The sequence below is a fragment of the Lissotriton vulgaris genome, chromosome 1_1 (assembly GCF_964263255.1).
Source record: "Lissotriton vulgaris chromosome 1_1, aLisVul1.2, whole genome shotgun sequence".
In the NCBI taxonomy this organism is placed as follows: domain Eukaryota; kingdom Metazoa; phylum Chordata; class Amphibia; order Caudata; family Salamandridae; genus Lissotriton; species Lissotriton vulgaris.
In genome coordinates this window covers 808,152,334-808,175,751 of record NC_141685.1, presented here as the reverse complement: position 1 = coordinate 808,175,751, position 23,418 = coordinate 808,152,334, and the positions used below count along the sequence as shown (strand labels likewise).

At 46.9% G+C, this 23,418-nt stretch overlaps 1 protein-coding gene across 9 annotated transcripts in view; it reads right to left on the bottom strand.

Annotated features, from left to right (window-relative positions):
- Window positions 1-23,418, bottom strand: part of RC3H1 (ring finger and CCCH-type domains 1) — an 828,931-nt gene that overhangs the window by 591,089 nt on the left and 214,424 nt on the right. For 7 of the 9 annotated variants that reach the window (XM_086956761.1, XM_086956804.1, XM_086956790.1 and 4 more), the window contains 3 exons: window positions 13,491-13,666; window positions 2,906-3,106; window positions 353-485 (listed from right to left, as the gene is read on the bottom strand). In XM_086956761.1, the coding sequence (XP_086812887.1) occupies window positions 353-485; window positions 2,906-3,106; window positions 13,491-13,666 (510 nt within the window). The remainder of the gene's footprint in view (window positions 1-352; window positions 486-2,905; window positions 3,107-13,490; window positions 13,667-23,418) is intronic. The other 2 variants (XM_086956775.1, XM_086956812.1) reach the window with 1 other exon arrangement.

The window sequence follows — 23,418 nt, the reverse complement described above, 5'->3', positions numbered from 1 at the left end:
ATTGGCCACTCATTTGCTATACGCCTGTTGAGTATATGGACACTAAAGTAGTAAACCATGATTAGGAAAGTAAAGAAAGGTTAGAGTTATCCTCTACTTCAAAAGACTGTTGTCTCTTCAATAGGACCTATCTTAAGGCAAAAGATGCAGGGGTGCCAGTCTAGTGACATGCCTCAACCAGGAAATGGGGTGTGTGTGTGTGTGTGAACAGTTTGAACAAGGCAATTTGCAGTACAGCCCCTAATAAAAATATAAGGATGTACAATACCATCTAGTCCATTACCAGTCTTGCATTACAGAACACCCATTGCAAACCATGTCCTAATAGCCCAGACTGCAGCAATTTCAGTACCTGGGCTAGGGTCGATGTTTGCCAAAAGTTCCAGGTGTGGCCTCAAACGGTTGAGATTGGCTGGGTCTCCAGTCCTCTGAAGTGCGATGGTAAGTTCCTGAACACTCTGTGCGAATGAGGCCGGGGTCTGCAACTTAAAAAAGTTAATTGTAATAATCAATCTACAAAACGGCACTGAATCAGAGAAGCCAGTGTCTTCACTTGTTACATTTCAAAACAGTCATGCAGTCGGCAAAAAACTGAGTGGAGGCCCTGGTGTTAAAAATGCCTAGTCTCAATTTCGTCGCTGCAATCAACTACAACAAGACGGCAGCCACAGTGGTGTATGTAACAGAAAAATAAATCACAAAATAAGGGAAAATACATGGATCATGGGTAAGAACAATGGAGGCGTATCATGCACTTCAAAAAGTTATTCGGAAAATGTAATTGTAGGTGTAGGCAGGAAAAGTAGGTAAAAAATAAAGAGATACACTCACTAGGGCAATTCACTACCAAAGTGCAGATAACGAGGCTTACTTTCGCAAAACGCAATTTCTTTTAATGAAAGTGCACTTCTTACCTTCAACATCCTGTCCTAGGTTGCTTCCAACAAGATACTGTCCACTGAGGACAAAAGAGCCTCAAAGCAAAGCAGTACTTTGGAATATACCGTTTAATGCTGTGCTCACAGCAAGCTAAGAGCCACCACATTTGGTGTAGCTTAGTAAAGCCTAATACTGTTCTAAAGGAATTCATGAACATAAGATTTTCAGTAAACCAAATGAGGCAACCAATAATCTGTGAGAGCATTGCACCAGTGCCCCATCTAGACCTCCTCCATCCTGACAGCAAAGCCATTAGCCTTTCTATAGTTAAATACATCTCTACTCTACCCATTGGGACCCTAAATCCCTAGAATGGAGGTGGGCCCTTCATGTGCTCCAAATATACAGAGCTCCAATGGACCTCCAAGAAACCTCCTCAGGATGGGGAGACACCTACTCCCACAACAAACTCATCTTCAAAAAAAGACAAGTTTGCTACATTCTCAGCCATAATCTATTCATAACAAAAGACACACAATTGATGGACGAAATGCAGAACAAACCAAAACATTCTCCCCAGTCAAGAGATCGGAGTTAAATCCATCATTCTTTGCTCACCATGCCACACCAGTTTAGACTTGGCCATATGCAAATCAGTCCTGACTCTGTGCCTCATGTGAACAGACTAGCCCGAACTGCCAAGCCAGGTCCTAGTTGGACCAAAAACAAGCATCCTAGGACCGGTTTCGGGGTTTCAACTCTCTTCAGCCAGGATAGCTTTAATCCAGTGGCACAGTGAGCCAAGGACCTACGTCTAGACATACCAGGCGCAGTTACGGCGAGAAAGCAAAAGAAACACAATTGATGGACAGAAGGCAGAACAAATCAAAACATTCTCCCCAGTCAAGAGGTCTTGAATTGTTCTGCATTCCGTCCATCAATTGCATGTCTTTTGCATAAGCTACAAGCCTTGCGTCTCGTTGCTTTTGCTCCCTGCTAGTCGTAACCACCATACTCCAAATACTTATGCTGTGGTCCACTGCCACACGTGAACATATACCAGCAAAGTGAAAAGGACAAATTCTAAAATGGATAAAGAAATAGGTTTGTAAGCTCCTAAGCGTCTTGAAGTGCAAAGAAAAAACAAATATCTACCTTCCCCAGGATTCCAGGTAAGATTTCTCGAACTTGTGATACTGCAGGAAGTTGGTTACTTAACCTCTAGTAGTGTACCTCATTTGGACCAGAATTTCAACATGCATGTGCAAAGTTCTACATGGTCCAAAAACGAACATTAGGAAAGCAACATCACAAACGCTGCTCCAGGATGCTTCAAAAGCCTGGTCTGAAAGATAAATTGACTGAAGTAATCCTAGCCTCTGATTAAATCTGTGACTTTCCAAGACAACCAGTAATCCAGACCTCTATTAAGCCTCTGACCCACAACACGATTAAGTAAACCTGAACTCTAAACCTCTACTACACCTCACAGAGAAGTTGGTAGTGCTGACCTGAGCTATATCTGTGACCTGCACAGAAAATACTGAGCTCACAATACCTTACTGCTGCGTCAGAGTATATAGTAACTCTAGTTTCATAAAAGATTTCTGAAATTCAGTAGTTCTAGAGAAGTGCACCTCTGACTGCATAAAAATTAAATGAGCACTTAAATCTGTTGTCGCTGTGCCTCAATCCAAACTATTTCCCTGTGTAGACTTGTATGATCAACTAATGCCAAACTGATTACCGTTGCAAGAATTAAGGGCATGAAATGGGGAGGAAGGAGTTTAATCAATAGCACTGCTAAGCTATGGAACTCCCTCCCACTGCATCTTAGGTCAATACCCACTCTTCTTGGCTTTAGAAGGGTATTTAAGACGTGGCTGTTTAGGAATCAGTAATGCACCAGCTTAGTAACTCATTGTCCACAAGCTCCACAACACCTTTGGGTAGACGAGCACTATAGAAATGTATTTAACAAAATATAACAAGATAATGGAAGAACAGGAACGAGGGGTCCTCCTACCTTGTCTATTATAGACTGCATGTGGGATTTATGGGACTGGTCCCCATACAAGAGCGAGGACCACTGATCTGGAGCAATGCGTAAACCCGCCTCCATAGCAATTTGCACAATCTGCGAGTCATGCTCCCGCCGTAAGGCTTCATACGTCCGGAACTCCTCCTTCAGTTGCATAAGGGAAGAGTCTTCATCACGCTTAGTAACCTGCAGAGAAAAAAAAAAACAAATACATCTAGCACACCTACCACACAGGCATTAAGACCACAGACAAAAGAAGACCAGGTCTAACAACCATTACACAGTGGGAGCAGAAAATGGGGTACATGAAAGACGCGAGAAATTAAAATTACAGTCTACCATAGTAAATACAGAGAACGAAACACTGGACAGGAATAATAAAGAACTTGCACCCTTATAAAGACATGGCGGGGACACTAGAACAACAAGAGTGGAAGGAGAGACTTGTTGCATGGTGTATTTATATCCACTAAAGCCCTACAGCATGGGTGACAGAAGGAGATCAGAAACATAAGATGTGAAGCGCATAAAGTCATATCAATGTTAGGACAATTACTGTAGGATACAAATGAAGGAGAGAAGTGTTAATCGCCCTGGTCAAAGAGTTGGACAACAAGCGTGACTATATATACATGGGATGTAATGATGGCATATATGTTTCAAAAGGCTCAGGGACTATCTGAAACAGGCCCACACCACCATTAAACAATAGCAACAAAACTAACAAGCATTGGAAATGCAATAGGTCTCGCATTAGAAAAGTTGGAGCTATTGGTTTTGTAAATGACAATTTTTTTTTAATGTGTTGGTCTTGAAAATAGCCAAATTAATAGCTTTGTCATTTACAATGCCAATACTTTAAACTTTTTCAAATGTGACACCTATAGCATTTGTAATGCAATAGGTCTCGCAATAGAAAAGTTTGAGCTTTTGGTGTGGTAAATGTAAATATTTTTTAATTTTTGTTTATGTTTTGCAAATTATAAAAGTATTAATTTTGTTATTTGAAATGCAATAGTTATAAATTGTATTGGGTTGGATGATGGTCGCGGGGAAAAGGTGTAAGGAACTAGGATTGTGTGTGCATGTCTACCAGTGCGGAAAATCGTTAGAGGGGTTGGGGAAGCAGGTAGAGAGCGTGAATGGCGACAGCTAAGTGTGGGCTTTTGCAGGGAAGGAAGTCAGCGGGGAAAGGGGATCTCGCTCTAATCGACATTAAGATATAGGTAAACAACATCACTTGTGCTCGCAAAAGCTACATATAATATACAACTATTTGTAATACAGGCCCGATGTGTATACTAGCAAATGAAGGAAACCTAAAATTCAAGTGTGATTTCAATGTAGACAGCAGACTAAACAGAGGCCATACAAAGTGTTTGAAGTACGCGCTCGCTTTGCATGTAAGTAGAAGGAGATGGCAGAAAAACAAATAGTGTGAATTGAATGGCGCCAGCAAACTAAAGAGAGACTAGACAGCCTGTTTGTGACGGGCGCTTGCTTTGCATGTAAGTAGAGGGAGATAACAGCGGAAGGAATGATATAAAGTAACAGAGCACACTAAAGAGAGGACATCCAAAGTGTTTATAAAGCGCACGTGGTTTGCACCTAAGAAAACAAAGATATCAGCAAAATAAATAGTGTGAACTGAATATTTCACTCCTGTGATCGATGTGCTAGCGGGGGCTAGCGGTGGAGAGTGGGGAGAGAATCTGAGGTTTCAGTAAGGGCGGTTGAGTTCAAATTTGGCTGAGTGAGGGACGTGGGGAGGATCGCACGGCTCGGGAGGAGGCTAAAGGGGGATGGGTGCAGGGGGATTGTGTCCCGGACTGAGTGGTTCAATGGAAGTGAAGGAATGCGGGGGGGTGGTAATCGGCGGTGCGCAGGAAGAACTGGGGGGGTGCTCGCATGAGTTGGGTAGTCGCATGCAAAAGCCTTTCATCCTTCTGAGTCCGTTTCGGTTGGGTTACAGTTAAAGAAAAACAAGTTGGATGGGGCGGGGGGCGGGGGAGAAGGAGGGTGAGAAGCTCGAGGCGCTATTAAGGAGATGTAAATGGTGGCGCCGTCGATAAGAAAGACTCTACTTGTGGCTGTGCCAAGGGGGCAAAAACTCATCAGACTTAACCTTCCACTTGTGCGATACGAACAAAGCAAGAGGCAAACTAATGGCAGACCGAGGGCCATCGACAAGAAGGTGCATCCCTGCCGTGTAAAGTAGCTGTAAAAAAAACACGCAGCATATGTCTATCGGAGCTAAAAAGAAAATAATGGTCTAATATTGCAATGCTGGTCAGCGCATTTAGCGTCACGAAGCCTCGAGTAATGTGATAAAACTTATGTTGCACATAAATCGACATGATGTAAATACAAAAAACGCAGGTATGCTGAGCCAATGTTAAGAAAAGAAAGCACACTCACAAAGAGTGCAACAAACCCCAAAAATAAATTCTATTTTACTTTTAGTGCAAAAGCAATACAACACGCATTATACATCAAATATAGTTTGTAATTACATAAGAAACGACATTGTGTTTCGTATAGAAAGGTCCAAGAAGGAGTAGTTTCTGTCCTGTAACTCCAGTTCTGCAGTAGGGGTATCTCTGTTATAGTCATAATCTAGTGAATAGTCCCGCCCATGTGTGTGGACCCCGGCAATCAAAAATAATCTCTTAAGTTGTCAAATCATGCAGAAACTGCAAAGACGCTTGAGAGAGAATTTAAAGACAAATAATGCAGCCTATATCCACAGGCAACACTGTCCAGTACTTCAACTAGAAATTCCACCAAATAACACCACACATAATACAGCCAGCCCAGTTTCTACCATAGAGAAACTTGCCTCCACCAGTAAAAGACTCTGGAATGATAGAGAGGAAGGCATGGACAGACAAGCCCCATAGGCTGCCATTATGTGGCTTAAATAGGATACTGTGCCTTTAAGAGAGCTTTCTAGAACTTTCTCCCAGTATCCCAGAATGCATAGCAGGTCCCTCTACTTTCAGTTCTTTTTGAAGGCGAAGCACGCCAGACCTGTCGCATTCTTTCCATGAAGACATATCTCAGCCGGGGAGGAGGGCGGGCGCTTATGACTATAACAGAGATACCCCTACAACAGAACTGAAGTTACAGGACAGAAACTACTCCTTCTGTAGTAGGGGATCTCTGTGTATAGTCATAATCTAGTGAATAGAAGGGCAAGCCCATCCCCACACCAAAGCGAAGGTGGAGAAAAAACGCCACTACTGTGCGAACAAATTCTGCAGCGAAGCTTGCCCAACCTGAGCGTCTGCCCTGGCGTCAGTGTCCAGGCAGTAATGCTTAGCAAAGGGATGGACCGACTTCCAAGTGGCTGCCTTGCAGATTTCAGCAATCGGCACATTACGGAGCAAGGCCGTCGTGGCAGCCTTGCCCCTGGTGGAATGAGCCTTAGGCTTACCTCCTAAGGTCTTATTAGCCTTTTGGTAACACAATTGTATGCAGGACACAATCCATCTAGAGATTGACTGCTTAGAGGTAGCAAGACCCGTCCTGACTGATCCATAATTAACAAACAACTGGTCAGACCTACGAATATCTTTGGTTTTATCCAGATACAATTTCAACACCCTCCTAACATCCTGGGAATGGAGAGACCTTTCCGCTGGAGACGAAGGGTTCTGAAAAAACGTAGGCAAAGTTATAGTCTGGTTGACATGAAAATCAGAAATAACCTTGGGAAGAAATTTAGGGTGAGTACGCATAACAACTTTAGCAGCATGAAATACAGTATAAGGTTCAGTACAACACAACGCCTTCATTTCACTCACCCTGCGGGCCGATGTAATGGCCACGAGGAACGCCGCCTTCCAGGACAGGTGCTGCAACGAAGCCTTATGAATAGGTTCAAAAGGTTCCTTCATTAATCTGGACAGCACCACATTCAATTCCCATGAAGGCGAAGGAAGCCTGACAGGAGGGAATACTTTCTTCAATCCTTCCAGAAAATCTTTGATTAGAGGGATCGGGAAAAAGGAAGTCTGTGAAGGGAATTTCCTGTAGGCAGTCAATGCAGCAAGATGAACCTTAATGGAATGAACATTAAGGCCAGACTGCGCCAAATGTAAAAGGTATGGAAGGATGACATCTTCCTTACAGATCGTAGGGTCATGGTTCTTAGACTGGCACCAGATACAAAACCTCTTCCACTTGTAAGCATATGAAGTTCGAGTGGAAGGCCTCTTAGACTCCTTCAGTATGTCCATGCAATCCTCAGGCAGATTCAGATGGCCATATTGCACTATCTCAGGAGCCATGCCGCCAAACTCAAAGACGAGAGGTTGGGGTGTAACATCCGTCCCCCGAACTTCGTGAGAAGGTCCGGCCTGCACGGCAACCGAATGTGAGGAAGGAGAGACCGGTGAAGTAGGTCCGTGAACCACCACTGCCTGGGCCATTCCGGGGCAATGAGTATCATCCGAGCCCTGGACCGGGCCAGCTTGATGAGCACCGCCGGAATCAGGGGAATGGGAAGAAAGGCGTACAGAAATCTGTTCGTCCAGTTGATCCATAACGCATTCCCCAGCGTCCCTTGCTGGTAGTACCTGGAGGCGAAGTCTCTGCACTTGCTGTTTTCGGCGGTGGCGAACAAATCTACATCTGGAGTTCCCCACCTTGCGAAGACTTCTCCTAGTACTTCGTCGTTTATGACCCATTCGTTGTTTTCCTGAACCAGCCTGCTCAGTGCGTCTGCCTGAACATTCTGCACACCTGGCAGATGGGTAGCCGTTATCATCAATCCTCTGGCTAGGAGCCAGTGCCAGATCGCCTGCGCCTCCTGTGACAGAGTGCGTGATCTCGAGCCCCCCTGCTTGTTGAGGTAGTACATCGTGGTGGTATTGTCCGTCTGTACAAGCAGAGAGTTGGTCTGAAAGGACGGAAGAAAGGCCTTCAGTGCCAAGTGAACAGCCCTGAGTTCTAGGAAATTGATGTGATACGTGGCCTCCATCGGTGACCACGTTCCTTGAATCTGTAGGTTCCGGGAATGCGCTCCCCAACCCAGGAGAGAAGCATCCGTCACGACAGTCTGCGAGGGAATGTCCTTGTGGAAGGGAACCCCTCTTAGGAGGTTCTCCGCTGAACACCACCACTTCAGAGACTGAAGAGCATGCAGAGACAGTCGTATCTTGTCGTCCCAAGACCCTGTCCTCTGATACCACTGGTCTTCCAAGCACTCCTGCAGCGGTCTCATGTGCAGCCGTGCGTGTGGCGTCAGGAAGATACAAGAGGCCATCGATCCCAGTAGAGAAGACACAGTCCTCACTGTTGTAGATGGAGTTGTCATAAGAGCCTGAGCCTTCCGAAGGAGAGATAATCGTTGCTCTTCCGAAGGAGACACGCTTGCTGACAGCGTATTGATGGAGGCTCCCAAGTACTGTATGCATTGGACCGGAGCCGGGACAGACTTGGGCATGTTGATGTGCAACCCCAGGTTGTTCAAGGGAACGCATGTCTTCTGGAAGTGTGCTCGCGCTTCCGAGAAGGAGGATGCCATGATCAACCAATCGTCCAGGTACGGGTAGACAAACACCTTGTTCTTCCTCAGGTGTGCTGCTACCACCGCCATGCACTTCGAGAATGTTCTCGGCGCAGACTTCAGTCCGAATGGGAGTACTGTGTATTGATAGTGATTGGCGCCGACTTGGAACCGCAGGAACTTCCTGTGTTTGTGTGCAATGGGCACATGGAAGTAAGCATCCTGTAGGTCTATGGAACACAGCCAGTCTCCCTGTTGCAACTGAGGGTAAATCTGGTGCAACAACAGCATGCAAAACTTTTCCCTGCGAATCCATTGGTTTGCCTGTCGCAAGTCCAGAATGGGCCTGAACTCGTTCTTGTCCTTCTTGCGAACCAGGAAGAACCGGGAGTACAGGCCTCTTCCTCTCTGGGACAGAGGCACGTCTTCTATCGCCCTTTTCCTCAACAGGATATCGGCCTCCGCCTGGAGCTCGCGCAGCTGAAACCGTGAGCTGACCGGAGGAATCGCCGGAGGAGGGCTCGTGAACCGAAGACTGTATCCATTGCAAACAATATTCAGCACCCACTTGTCCTGAGTAATTTTTCTCCACTCTGCCAGAAAAAATTGAATGCTTCCCCCTACCGGAGTGGGTAACAGATCCGGGGGAAGTAGGTTCCTAGGGCCTAGACCCAGCCTGGCCCTTGGGCGCCGGAGCCGACTGCTGGCCTCCTCTGCCCTTCTGGAGCTTCTGGAATGGCTTACGGAACTGTTGTTGTTGTTGCGACTGTCCCGAAGCCTGGCCACGTCCTCGGCCTTGCCCACCGAACCGCCGTTGGAACGGGCGGTACGACCTCTTCGTGTCTTTCGGCTTCTCCAGGCCCACAGCCGTGAGCGTTTCGGCCTCCGCCTTCATGCGGGCCATCTCATCGTCCGCATGCTTCCCGAAGAGGGTCTCGCCGGTGAATGGCAGGTTGGCTACCCTCTGCTGTGCGTCCGGTTTGAGGGACGTAAGACGGAGCCAGCCGTGACGTTGGTTAACCCCATGGCAAAACCCATGAGCTGCCAACAGGGAAGAGTCCGCTGCAGCGCTGATAATCTGGTTAGCCACCAGCATCCCTTCATTCAGCACTTCCTGGAAGTCCTCGCGCTTCTCGCGAGGTAACAGCGCCGCAAACTGCTGGAGGGAGTCCAAGAGGGCGCGGTCGCAGCGTCCCAACAGCGCCGTGGCACTCGCAGCCTTCATGGAGGTAGCCGATGTTCCACACACTTTCCTCCCTGCCGAATCCATCCATCTGGACTCCTTATCCGGGGGAACCGCGGATGACGGGTGGTGGCATGTTGTTTGCGGGCCACCGTCACAATTACAGAGTCCGGAGGAGGTTCTGCCCTCAGAAAGGCCGGGTCCGAGTCGGGAGCCCGGTACTTCTTCAGCAGCCTCGATGGAGCCGCCTTCGTCACCGCAGGGGTGAGAAAAAGGGCCATAGCCAGTTCCTCCAGGCCCGGCACCAGAGGCAGGAGTGGATGAGACAGGTGTTTTTGATGCAATGTCTCAAAAATGACTGAAGTTTTAGGAGTAGGCACCGTCAAGGATATGCCCAACTTCGCAGCGCCCCTGAAAAGGACATCATGGAACGCCACCAGGTCATCAATCGGGGACACCCTCGTGTCAGGTGACCCCGACAAGGTAGGAGAATAGTCCCTGGTACCAGAGGACCTTGTGCGGGAGCGAGATTCGTGCCTCCTATGGCGGCGTCTCGACCGCGTGGACGATCTGTGTCGCGATCTCTCCCTTCTCCCAGAGCGAGAGCGAGACCTGCCAGCCCATGGCCGCTCCACAGGTTTCCGTGGTGGGGTCTTCCTTGGCTCCTCTCGGGGTTTAGGTTTCGGGGTCCCCTTAGGAGGTACAGGCAAAGAAGGCAGCGAAGTGGACCTCGGCGGAGGAACCATCGGCCGAGGGGCGGGCCCATGTGGAGGAACTGGTGGCGGTGGGTCGCCTGATGGAAGCGGAGGGTTGGGTGGAGGATCCTCCTTAGGTACAGGTGGAGGTGGCGACCTAGGCTGAGATGGCGTGTACACCTCTGAGTACACCGAGCCCGGTGACCCCTTAGGCGACGGGGCTGAGATCCAGCCCCTTCAGCAGGTGATCGCTTCCTCTTGCGCCCTCCACTAGAAGCAGTCTGACTTCTGGGACCAGAATCCCTCTTGCGCCGTTATGGAGAGGCAGAACGACTCCTAGACGCCGACCTCTTTCTTCTCGACCCTGAGCGTCGCTTTTCCGGTGTCGAACGTCGCCTCCGCGACTCCAGGGTCGAACGCCGCCTCCGCGAAGTCGACCTCCTCTTCCTCGACCTCCTCTTCCTCGACGTCGAACGTCGTCCCCTCGACGTCGACCTCTTCCTCCGTGACGTTGTACGCCGCCTCCGCGACGTCGAACGTTCCGTCCTCGACGACGAGCGTCGATTCCTCCTCCTTCGATGCCCCCGACGTCGAGGAGCCCCTCGACGCCGACCGGTGCTTCGACAGCGATCGGCGGCGACGCCTCGACGGCGAGCGCCGATGCTTGTCACTTCGTCTCCGACGTCGATAGGAAGACCCCGACGTCGATGATGACGATGACGTCGACGGCGACCTCTCCAGGCCCTTCGACGTCGAGCCGTCACGCCGTCTCGACCCGGAGCCCCGGGGAGAAGGGGAACACACCGCCGTCATCCCTCTCGACGTCGTCGTCGATGCAATCGACGTCGACGGAGACCGGGACCGTTTTCTGGACTTTCTGCCTCTGGGGAGCCCCCACAGAGGCCTCAGCAGAGGCAGAGGGAACCTTCCCAGCCTGCCCAGACCCACCTGCAGCCGTCTCTCCTCAAGGCCTGAAAGCCTAATCTTCATCCTGTCCCTCAGAGTCCGAGCAGTAAACTGCTGGCAGATGACAGTCCTCAGGGTCATGATCTTCAGGGAGACAGACGATGCAGACGTCGTGTGGATCACTCTTGGCCTTCTTCCTCCCACATGCTGGACACTTATCAAAAAGACCAGGCATGTTAGAGCCCTAAAACGCCTGAACCAACACACAAAAGAGAAGGAGAACACCAAGAAAGTAAACTGAAACACTTTTAAAACACAAAAGTGCCAAAATATCCAATAAACCCTTGAAACAAGGGAGAGCTCAATGCCAGGGTCCTTGTTAGCAGGAGCCGGAAAAAAGAACTGAAAGTAGAGGGACCTGCTATGCATTCTGGGATACTGGGAGAAAGTTCTAGAAAGCTCTCTTAAAGGCACAGTATCCGATTTAAGCCACATAATGGTAGCCTATGGGGCTTGTCTGTCCATGCCTTCCTCTCTATCATTCCAGAGTCTTTTACTGGTGGAGGCAAGTTTCTCTATGGTAGAAACTGGGCTGGCTGTATTATGTGTGGTGTTATTTGGTGGAATTTCTAGTTGAAGTACTGGACAGTGTAGCCTGTGGATATAGGCTGCATTATTTGTCTTTAAATTCTCTCTTAAGTGTCTTTGCAGTTTATGCATGATTTGACAACTTAAGAGATTATTTTTGATTGCTGGGGTCCACGCACATGGGCGGGACTATTCACTAGATTATGACTATACACAGAGATCCCCTACTACAGAACTACTAGTGATATATATTTTTTTATTTATTTTGAAATGTAAGTGAAACGAAAGCCATACCAGTGTTAGCAAATCGATGGGGGTTGTAGGAATACGCGCAGTGAGGGTGAAAGGGCGCGCCAAGCTGCAGCTCGAGGCGCTATTGATGAGTTGTAAATGGTGGCAGCGTCGATAGGAAAGGCTCTACTTGTGGCTGTGCCAGGGGGGCAAAAAGACTACTTGTGGCTGTGCCAAGGGGGCAAAAACTCATCAGACTGAACCTTCCACTTGTGCGGAACGAACAAAGCAAGAGGCAAACTGATGGCAGACCGAGGGCCAACCACAAGAAGGTGCATCCCTGCCGTGTAAAGTAGCTGTAAAAAACACGCAGCATATGTCGACCGGAGCTAAATTGCCACTCATCATTTTACCCTTGAATTTAGCTGCACACACCTGATCTTCACACAGTAAAGATGTCAGACAGCCTCGGACTTTGGGCAACAATGGAAATGGAGGCGAGAGAGACAGAGCTTGGGAGATGTAAGGGAGAAAGCAGAGTGGGTTCGGCGGGTAGGCTCGGAGAGGCATATGCACTGGAGAACACAAAGAGATGGACGATGGTACAAAAAGGAGCGAGAGGAAGAATGAGAAAGGATCAAAGGAAAGAAAATATTAGCACAAGGGGGTGTAGACTGAGGATAGAGGGACTGGCGGAGGCGCATTAACAAAAAGAAGAGAATGTGAGAGGAAGAAGATAACAGGGTGAGCGGAAAGAAGCAAAGAGAAGATTGCGAAAGAGAAACAGGCTGTAAAAGCTCTTGGCATTGCTGTGGGGAGGGGGAGGATTAATGCGAGACACGGCCTGGCGGCCGTGAAAGTACGGCTGGCCGGCCGTGAATAATTAGGGGAGGAGCTGGGGAACAGATGGCTGGCTTTGATGTGCATGCGCTTTATGTCAATGCGCTTGCGCATTGAGCTTGCTTTTCACGGGCACTGGATGAAATCGCCAGTTTGGTTAACCTCTGGATAAGCCCCTATATTCTCGCAAGCGCATTGACAGGCGAGACCTAAAAACAAGCACGTGCCAAACCCCAAAGGTGATTAGAGGTACAGTCTCAAGAAGAACCAAGGGTTACCTTAGTATTACCTCTGCAGGTGTGTTCAGCTAGCTAATTTCATAAATACCAACAAATTAAAAAAACAGGTTATAGAATTCTCAGATTTCTCTCCAACGGGTCGGTGGAAATCTCAGTGAATGACAATCTGAAAGCCTGGACTTTAGAAGCGCATAGTAATGACACCTCCTGAAACACCAGTAAATGGACAGAGAGACAAGTTTACCTTTTTGTTTCTCTACATACTCATGCCCACATTAGTTCCCAAAGTAGACTTTGCCAGCAAGTGATGCATTTTGGGACAACAAAGTTCAGACTCAATCAAATCCTCTTGTTGCCCCAGCAACCCCAATCTCACCTTGAAGCAGGATGCTCTGTAAAGTAGTTGGACAACATGCCCAATGCTTGTTTTAGAGGCTTGAGGAAAACGTGGTTCAAGTCGCTGGACAACAAAGAGAACCAAGACTTTTCGGGATAGTGCAGAGCCATCTTCCAGGGCTAATAGGACCAGCTTTAGGGCCTCCTCCTGCATCGCTGGGAACAGATAAACAGCACAGTCAGACACATTTTAGAAAAGCCTTCTGACCAGAGGCATCAAGAAACATATTACTCTGTAATTATCTAGTTGTAAGGCTGTGTGACTATTTGGTTGATCAGGATATGATATTCTAAAAAGCTACATACCTGTAACAACTGCTCTCCAGCATGGTATTTATGGCTAAACATAGATGCTTCAAATAAAGATCGCCATCAAAAGGGAGTCGGCTAAACCCAAATAGATAATATGTTATATTTGCTGTCTAGTTCCAGATCATCAATCACTAGGTAAGTGGACCAGAGAACAGGGGATATCAGCATATAACTCAGGTTAACTAAAAACAAAAAGGTATGGGTGAACTTTCTCCCCAAAAGCTTCCAGGTGGCTATGACTTCCGTGGAAGTCAATGTAATAATGGGTGTGGAACCACAGATTGCCTCCATTGGAGGTTAAAATATTACTTACTTCTGACAGTCAATTTGCAGTCTGTAGTGCTGTAGATTGACCCACAGTTTTTTTCTTCAAAATAAGTGCTTTCAGTATTAAGGTGATTGGTGATACCTCCCCTGAAAGAAAACAAGTTACTTACCTGTAACTTCAGTTATCCAGTATTGGTATCTTTTATAGATTCACATGCCTGAATCATTGCCCGTCGCCGAGGCGGGAGTTCCAAGGTAAATAAAATAGCAGTGCCTAAGGTAAAGAACAGTAGTAGGCCCTAAGGAAAAGGCCTGAGGCCCAAATCTTAGTAGTCTACATAATTATGCTAAAAAGACCAAACTCTTTGTCCCAACCAATCAGCTAGCAGCACCCTCTAGACCCCTCTCTGCAGAGCCAGTTCTCCTCAGATTTTCGTTAGCACAAGTGGGAAATGAGTATCCAAATAGAGAACGGATTCTCCGGGGAGGAGGGTGGTTGCATGTGAATCTATGAAAGATACCAATACTGGATAACTGAAGTTACAGGTAAGTAACTTGTTTTCTTATCCAGTATTGGGGTATCTTTCATAGATTCACATGCTTGAATCAGAATAGCAAGCAGTATGCCAGGTAGGAGTCTGTTGCGAATGGTGGGAGACTTGTACTGATAAACTCCTAGATACATTACTAATAATAAACAACAAGAGTAAGGCAACTGAGCTTTTCATAAGTAAAACATGATCAGAAATTTAAAAGAACATTCATAGAGTAGTAAAACGAATATGCTACTTACCAGTATGCATCTGTTCTTGGCATGTAGGGCTGCTGACATTCATATCTGTGCATAGATCGCCGCCTAGTGTTGGGTCCGGATGATTGCACATTGTTGTCTTGGAAGAGTCTTCGAAGTATCACGAGATAGGTGGCTCCTCCTCTGGACTACAGTGCGCATGGGCATCCCCTCCATCCTCAGATTGTTTTTCGCCATTGTGGCAGAGGTGGAGCGTAATACAGTGAGTGATGTCCATGCTACATAGTAATTCTGAATGCTACAGCTGCTACAGGCGCCGGGGAGGAGGGTGGGCGATATGAATGTCAGCAGCCCTACATGCCAATAACAGATGCATACTGGTAAGTAGCATATTCGGTTCGAGGCATGTGGGCTGCTGAATTCATATCTGTGCATAGATTACATAGCAGTCCCTCCTGTTAGCGGCGGCTGCCCGTGCCAGCTGCAGCAGTCTGAAAAAGAGTTTTGAGAACAGCCTGTCCTACAGCTGCCTGCTGTTTAGAATGTACATCTACGCAGTAGTGTTTCGTAAATGTATGTGTGGTGGACCATGTGGCTGCCTTACATATCTCTTCTAAAGGAATATTCCCCAGGAAAGCCATGGACGCTCCTAATTTACGTGTGGAGTGTGCTCTCGGAGGAATGGTTAGAGTGCTTTTAGCCTTAGCATAGCAAATCTGTATAAACTTAACGATCCACCTGGCTATCCCTGCTTTGGAAATGGGGTTGCCTTTGTGCTGTGGAGAAAAGGCAACAAAAAGCTGTTTTGTTTTCCTGAAATCCTTTGTTCTGTCTATATAGTACATAAGAGCCCTTTTGACATCTAATGTGTGTAGGGATCTCTCTAGGACATTTTCTGGATTAGGAAAGAAAACTGGCAGTTCTATGGTCTGGTTCATGTAGAACTGCGAAATCACCTTAGGCATGAATGTAGGGTTGGTGCGTAGTACAACTCTATTTGCGTGGACTTGTATGAACGGCTCTTGAATGGTTAGTGCCTGGAGTTCACTAACTCTTCGTAGTGAGGTAATGGCTACTAGGAAAGCCACTTTCCAGGTTAGAAACTGAATCTCACAAGAGTGTAGGGGTTCAAAAGGTGGTCCCATCAGTCTGGTGAGGACCACATTGAGGTTCCAGACTGGGGAAGGTGGGTGTCTGGGAGGGATCACTCTTGAGTCCTTCCAGAAAAGCCTTAATGGCAGGCACTCTGAATAGTGAGAGGTGCTGCCTGTTTTGAAGATAAGCTGCTATTGCGGATAAATGTATACGAATGGAACTGTACGCCAGATTACATCTGTATAAGTGCAACAAATAACAGATAATGTTTTGAATAGATGCATCCAGTGGGTTAATGTCATTGTTGGTACAATATATGACAAACCTTTTCCATTTAGACGCATAGCATGCTCTGGTTGTGGGCCGTCTTGCCTCCTTGATGATATTCATACATTCTGGCGGCAAGTTGAGGTAGCCAAATTCTAAGACTTCCGGAGCCAGATCGCCAGGTTGAGCTGTTGCGGATCTGGATGCTGAATGTCGCCATGGCTCTGCGTCAAAAGCCTGGGTGTGAGGTGCAGCCTTTGATGCGGTACCACGGAGAGTTCTAGAAACGTGGTGTACCATGGTTGGCGTGCCCACATTGGAGCAACCAGGATGAGTCTCATCGAGTGTTGCCTCAGTTTGCGTGCCACTAGCGGTATCAGAGGTGCTGGGGGAAAAGCGTACGCAAATTTGCCTGACCAGTTCATCCATATCGCATTGCCCTGTGACTGTGGATGTGGGAACCTGCTGGCGAAGTTTTGGCATTTTGCGTTTTCCCTTGTGGCGAACAGGTCTATCTGTGGTTGACCCCACTGCTGAAAGTACGGTTGGAGTACTGATGGGTGTATCTCCCACTCGTGCATCTGGTGGCTGTGCCTGCTGAGCAGATCCGCCATCTGGTTGTCTTTGCCCGGGAGGTGTTCCGCCATGAGGAAGATGTTCCTTTGAATGGCCCACTTCCACATGCTCTGAGCCAGATGAGACAACTTTGGAGAGTGTGTACCTCCCTGCTTTTGTATGTAGTACATGGCAGTCATGTTGTCCGTCCGGATCAACACGACCTTGTTGCACAAGTGTACTTTGAAAGCCTTCATTGCCATGAAGATTGCCATCAATTCCAGAAGGTTGATGTGCATCCTCTTTTGCTGTGCAGTCCATAGTCCCTGCACCGTGTAATGGAGTACATGAGCTCCCCATCCTTGGAGAGATGCGTCCGTTGTCAGTATTTGTGGTACAGGCTCTTGGAACGGTCGGGCCCTTGCAAAGGTTTTGTGGGTACCACCAATGCAGAGAGTTGTATGCCCGACCGCTCACCAACACTAGGTCTTTACATTGTCCTTGAGCCTGATTCCACTGACGTGCTAAGCACTCCTGAGCGGACGCATATGTAGTCTCGCGTGCGGGACTATGAAGATGCAGGAGGCCATCATGCCTATCAACTGCAGGAACACTCTTGCTGGAAGTGAGTGTTGGGGTCTGAACTTCTGTATCAGCAATTGCATGCTGTTTATCCTCACTGAATTTGGCTGAACTTTGGCTGCCAGAGTGTTTATTGTCACGCCCAGGTACTGTCGCTCGTGGGCTGGCTGAAGATGTGACTTTGGATAATTCAGCGAGAATCCCAGACTGTGAAGAAGATGAATGGTGTGGGACATGTGGCTGGCACACTGCTGGGCAGTCTTTGCTTGAATAAGCTAGTCGTCCAGATAAGGGTAGACATATATGTGCTGTCACCTTAGGTGTGCTGCTACTGTTGCCAGGCACTTTGTGGACACCCTGGGTGACGCCGTTACTCCGAAAGGGAGGACTTTGAACTGATAATGTTGATTTTGAATAGTGAACCTGAGATACTGTCTGTGTGATGGGTGTATGGGTATATGGAAATACACATCTTTTAGATCTAGTGTTCCGAGGAAGTCTCCCTGACTGAGTAACGGTAGAACCTGCTGTAAAGTGAGCATATGAAAATGCTCTGACAGAATGTAGCTGTTTAGAGGCCTGAGGTCCAGTATGGGTCTGAGAGACCCGTCCTTTTTGGGTATTGAGAAATACAGAGAGTACACCCCTGAGCCTTGGTCTTCTACAGGCACAAGCTCTATGGCCCCTTTTTGCAGCATGCTGACGACCTCCTGCTGCAATAAGTGTAAGTGCTCTGCGGGACATAGGACGGTGTCTTGGTGGTATGTTGGGTGGAGTGGATATCAGCTCTAGACAGTACCCGTACTGGACAATGTCTCTTACCCACCTGTCTGTGGTGATGGATTTCCAGACCGGCAGGAACTGTTGGAGTCTCCCCCCCGACAGGTGTTATATGGTCGGGGGCAGTGACAGGGCGTCACTGTTTGTTATTGGCAGAGGATCTGGAATTGTTGTTTCCTCTTCCTCTGCCTTTGATGTTGTTTCCACAGTATCCACCCCTGTTCTGTTTATTGTAGGTGGTCTGTGTACCTCCTTTATTATACTGTGTTTGCTGTGTGTTTTGGCCTCTTTAAGGTCCTCTAGTATTGGAGCGACGAAAGGAGCCACCCCGAAACTGCTGTGACTGCAGAGCCCCCATAGACTTTGCAGTCTCGTTGTCCTTTTTAATCTTCAAGGGTGGTGTCAACCTCAGGTCCAAATAAGTAGTCCGGGTTAACCGGCTGATTGAGGATAGTAGTTTGTATTTCTGGTTTGAATCCAGAGATTCTCAACCAGGCATGTCGTCTTAGCATGACGCTAGTGTTAATGGCCCTGGCTGCAGTGTCAGCTGCGTCTAGCGCGCACTTAATGGAAGCATTAGTGATAAGCTTGCCTTCCTGGATTAGTAGCTCTGCTCCCTCCTTGTACTGATCTGGTAGGTGTTGCAGCAGTGTCTCAAGGGTATCGTAATGGGACCTGTCATATCTGGCTAAGAGTGCCTGAGTGTTGGCAATGCGCCAGATGTTAGCTGTCTGCGCTGCCACTCATTTTCCTGAAGTTTCCAGTACTTTCGACTCTTTGTCAGGCGGGGGAGCGTCACCTGTAGTTTGGGAGTTCGCCCTCTTTCGTGCATTAGAAACAACTAATGAGTCCAATGGCAACTGTCCTTTTATATAAGTAGGGTCCACAGGTGCCGGTCTATATTTTTTTTCAATTCTAGAGTTTAATACCCTTGCCCTTGTGTTCTCTTTAAAAATGTCACCAGCATGCTTGAGGACCCCTTTGAGCATGGGCAGAGTTTTGACGGTTCTTTCAGAAGTGGAAAAGGAGTCGAACAAAAAATCTTCTTCAACCGGGTCAGCATGTAGTTGTACATCATGGTTACCTGCCGCTCTTTCAATAATGGTGTTAAAGGCAGTAGTGTCCTCAGTAGGAGATGTTTTTACATTGTATGCATGAGTGTCAGGGGCATTCTGCGGATCTTTGGGTCAGCAGGGTCCGCCCATGGTTGGGTTTGATCATCGGGATCAGTGTCCACATGATAAGTGTCATCCTCGTCTTTGTCATCCCCTGCATCCACATATGGGTATGTGGGTGAAAAAGAGTGAGGTTCTTGTCCATAGGATTGCAGAGGTTCCACAAGAGCTGGCGATGTGGTTGAATCCCTTTTCTTCTTTAGTGGAATCCTATATGATTCCATGGGCGTTTCAGGTATTATTTTCCTTTTATACAAGGACAATCTACCAGTGTCCGAGTCGATGAACTGCCTTGACTCTTGTTCTTCAGGCTCTTGTGTAGCCTGTAGTCCCATCGACACTCCTTTATTGGCTCCGATACCCTTTTTTGGTTCGAACATCTTCGGTCGCACCATCGGTGGCAACCCGAATTCGATTGGTGTCGGAGTGGTTGGAACTGTTCTGACCAACTTTGGGGTTGGGGCCTTTTTCGGTCCGACTGTTGTAGCCTTTTCCCTGATGCGTTGGAGTGATTCCGACACCTCTTTGGACACGAATGGGGTCGTCTGCGTCAACTCGACAGGGTCCTTGGATCCGGTCTTTGTTTTGGCCGCAGGCGTCGACCGAGGATCAACCCCCTCTTTCGGGTCGAGCACTTGGTCTGTGCCGACTTTCTTCGGCGCCGACTTCGCTGGTTCGACAGCCTTGACTTTGGTCTTCAGCGCCCCAATCTTCAGCTCGATGACCTTTCTGAATATGTCGGTATCTACGTCCTTTTTTTGTTTCTTCAGCTCCGGGGGGTTTAAGGCCTTGGACCCGACCAGAGTTAGCTGCACTTTCGGTTTCGGTTTTGGCAGTGAAGCTTTCGGTTTAGATTTCTTTGGATCGACCGATGGCATTTTTGATACCGATGGCTCTTTATATGTGTCCGTAGCCGGGCCTTTATGCGGGGCTATAGGACGAGTCTGTAGATCTCGGGTAAGGCCTTGTGGCGATCCCTCGACCTGAGCCTTATGGAGTTTTTTATCTCGGACTCCCGTATAGACGGTGAGGCCTAGCTCCTCGCCTGAGCTATCTTTTACGGCCCCAAGGGCCTCTGCGTCGAATCCTACCTCATCGACGAGGTTTTCTTCCTCTTCTAATAGTTCCTCATCTTCGGCGTCATACTCGGAGTTATGACTCGAAACAGGGTCCGAGTGTTCACCCTGATCCTCTAGATCAACGACCTCCTCGTCTTCGGTCCCGAAGATGTTTACTGGCTTAGGCGCCGATTTCTGCGACTCCAATCGAACCGCGCGACGAATCCGAAGAGTTTTCTTCGGCCTGTACCGGGCACAGGCCATACAGTTGGCCTCGTTGTGATCCTGGGACAGGCACTTGTTGCACACCGGATGGACATCGATGTGCGGGTATTTTGCATTGCAAAGTGGACACCGTTTGAATGGCCTTCTTTCCATCGTAGGTCGAAGATCGGTTCGTGTATGGAAAGAAAACCGGCAGATTCCTCAATGTCCTTCCGAAGCAAAGTTATCGATACTTAACGAAACTATACCGACGCGGTCGAAAGCCTTTTGGCTTTGTAGAAAGTTTTCCTAACTTGAGCTAAAATAGTAACATCCGAACCCAATGGCGGAAAAAAACAATCTGAGGATGGAGGGGATGCCCATGCGCACTGTAGTCCAGAGAAGGAGCCACCTACCTTGTGATACTTCGAAGACTCTTCCAAGACAACAATGTGCAATCATCCGGACCCAACACTAGGCGGCGATCTATGCACAGATATGAATTCAGCAACCCACATGCCTCGAACACATGGATATCTAACGTCATGTACATCCATTTGTTAAAATCGAAATATGAATATATATACAGGATCCTGTTAAAAGTCTTCCTAGTTATGTGAGAGATACAGGAGATTTTTTAAACAAGCTTGGCAGCATTGAATGGAGTAGTGATTGGTGTCTAATTACATTAGACATTGAATCACTTTAAACAAGTATTGAACATGAGGCAGGCCTACGTGTAGTCAATCATTTTTTAGGGACCAAATCTTGTGAATATTACAGTCACAATAAGATGATTTGTGAACTAATCGCATGGTGTCTGAACAACAACTATTTCTTGTTCAATAAGGAATATTGGAAGCAAGAACAAGAAGTAGCAATGGGATCCTGTTTCTCCCCCAGCTACGCGTGCTTGCACGTAGGCTGGTGGGATTAACAGGTCCTAGAGAATGCACCGAACAGGCACAGAGTTAAACATTGGCTTCGCTTCATTGATGACGTTTTTGCAATATGGGAGGGAGATGTAGAGAGTGCAGAAGTGTTTGTAGAAAACTTAAATGTAAATTCTTTCAATCTACATTTCACATCAAATATTAATGTGTCTACTATCTAATTTCTAGATGTGCGTGTCATAGTTATTGATAACAACTTGGAAACAACTCTGTTTAGAAAGAAAACTGCTGGCAACAGTATTTTGCATGCCAGTAGTAGCCATCCCGGTCATCTTATTGAAAGTATTCCTGTAGGTGAGCTACTAAGATTAAAACGTATTTGTAGCTCCCAACTAAACTATGAGGAATGCGCAAAGGAAATGATGGAAAGATTGAGCAATAGAGGGTATTCTAAAACCACCCTCTTGCGAGCCTGGGGTATAACTGAGGAACATTCCAGTGGTTCACTATTGGCTCACAAAGATACAGTGGTTAATAATGATAATGAAAGTCCTCGAATAATAACCACATTTAGCAAGCAAGAAAGAAAAATTAAAGCCATCATTAAAAAGAATTGGCCTATTGTATTAACTGATGGTGTACTTGCTAGCAGATTACCAGAGTTTCCTTTAATCACCTTCAGGCGAGCTAGATCAATAAGAAATCAACTAGTTAGATCGAGCCCAGAAATAAAATCAGACTGGACTTGGCTCAAGCAGAGAAACGGATTCTTTAAGTGCTCATCATGCAGAGCATGCAGATTTGGTATAAATACGAACCATTACACCACTCCACTGAGTTTGCTGTATATGTTCTGGCCTGCACCTGCGGGCTTCGCTACGTGGGTAGTACGAAGCTGCAGGTGCATGTCAGAATATTGCAGCATCTCAGGGCAATCGTCAATAATGACGCAGCTTACCCAGTGGCGAGACACTTTAGAACAACACACAACAATGACCTGAATTGTCTATCCTATTTTGTCATCAACGCAGTAGCACCACTGCGTAGAGGTGGAGATAGGGAAAACTGTTAAGGAAGTTGGAAACTCAGATGATAGTGGAGTTAGACAGTAAAAATCCCAATGGGTTAAATAACACAGAAGATCTGCATCATTCTCTATAGGAATCCCATGACAGTACAAGCTGGTTCAGGACATAGCACAGTAAAATCAATGATTTTCAGGACAAACAGAAATTGAACATTTTGAATAATTGTATGAAAAGAATAATTAGCCTCCGATTCCACTCAGGAAGTTTAACATAAGTTTTATTTATGGGGTATGTGTTTTTTTAGGATTTAAATCTGTTCTGCACTTTCAGCACTTTATAATTCACTAGCACTTTAAGCTGCCTCTTATTATGTTTTAATGGTGCGTAGCGCAATGCATTTATGCAGTAATATCAACTCTTGTGGTATGTAAAAGGCTTAAACTCCAAAGGATTAAGGTTTTTGTTGCACTTTGAAATGTGTATAGACGCATAATGATGAATAATAAAGTTGAGCGGATTTGCTTATATATTTTAAAAAAATGTGTATTTATGGTTTTATGATATAAACTATATTTATGAACTTTTAGTGATACGCAAACCTGTACATATTTTAAAGTTTGAGGGAATGTTATAAAAAGTGTATTTATCGATTTATTGCGAATTTTTGCACAATAATTCCTGATGTAAGATGGAGTTAATGCAAAGATTTAAAAGGCATTTAAGCCGATAACGAGTCCATGTTTACATATGTATGTTGTTATACAGCGAGTGAACAAAAACAATGATTCACTGCACTGAGAAAACAAGAGGCCAAAATTGCACTAGTATGTGTTTTATGTTCATGCTTGAATGCATCACATGATCATGTGCACAGTGGACCGGCAGTTAGAAAGAAATTTAAATGTACCACATTGCTGCTAAAACTTTGTGTGAGCAAGAGC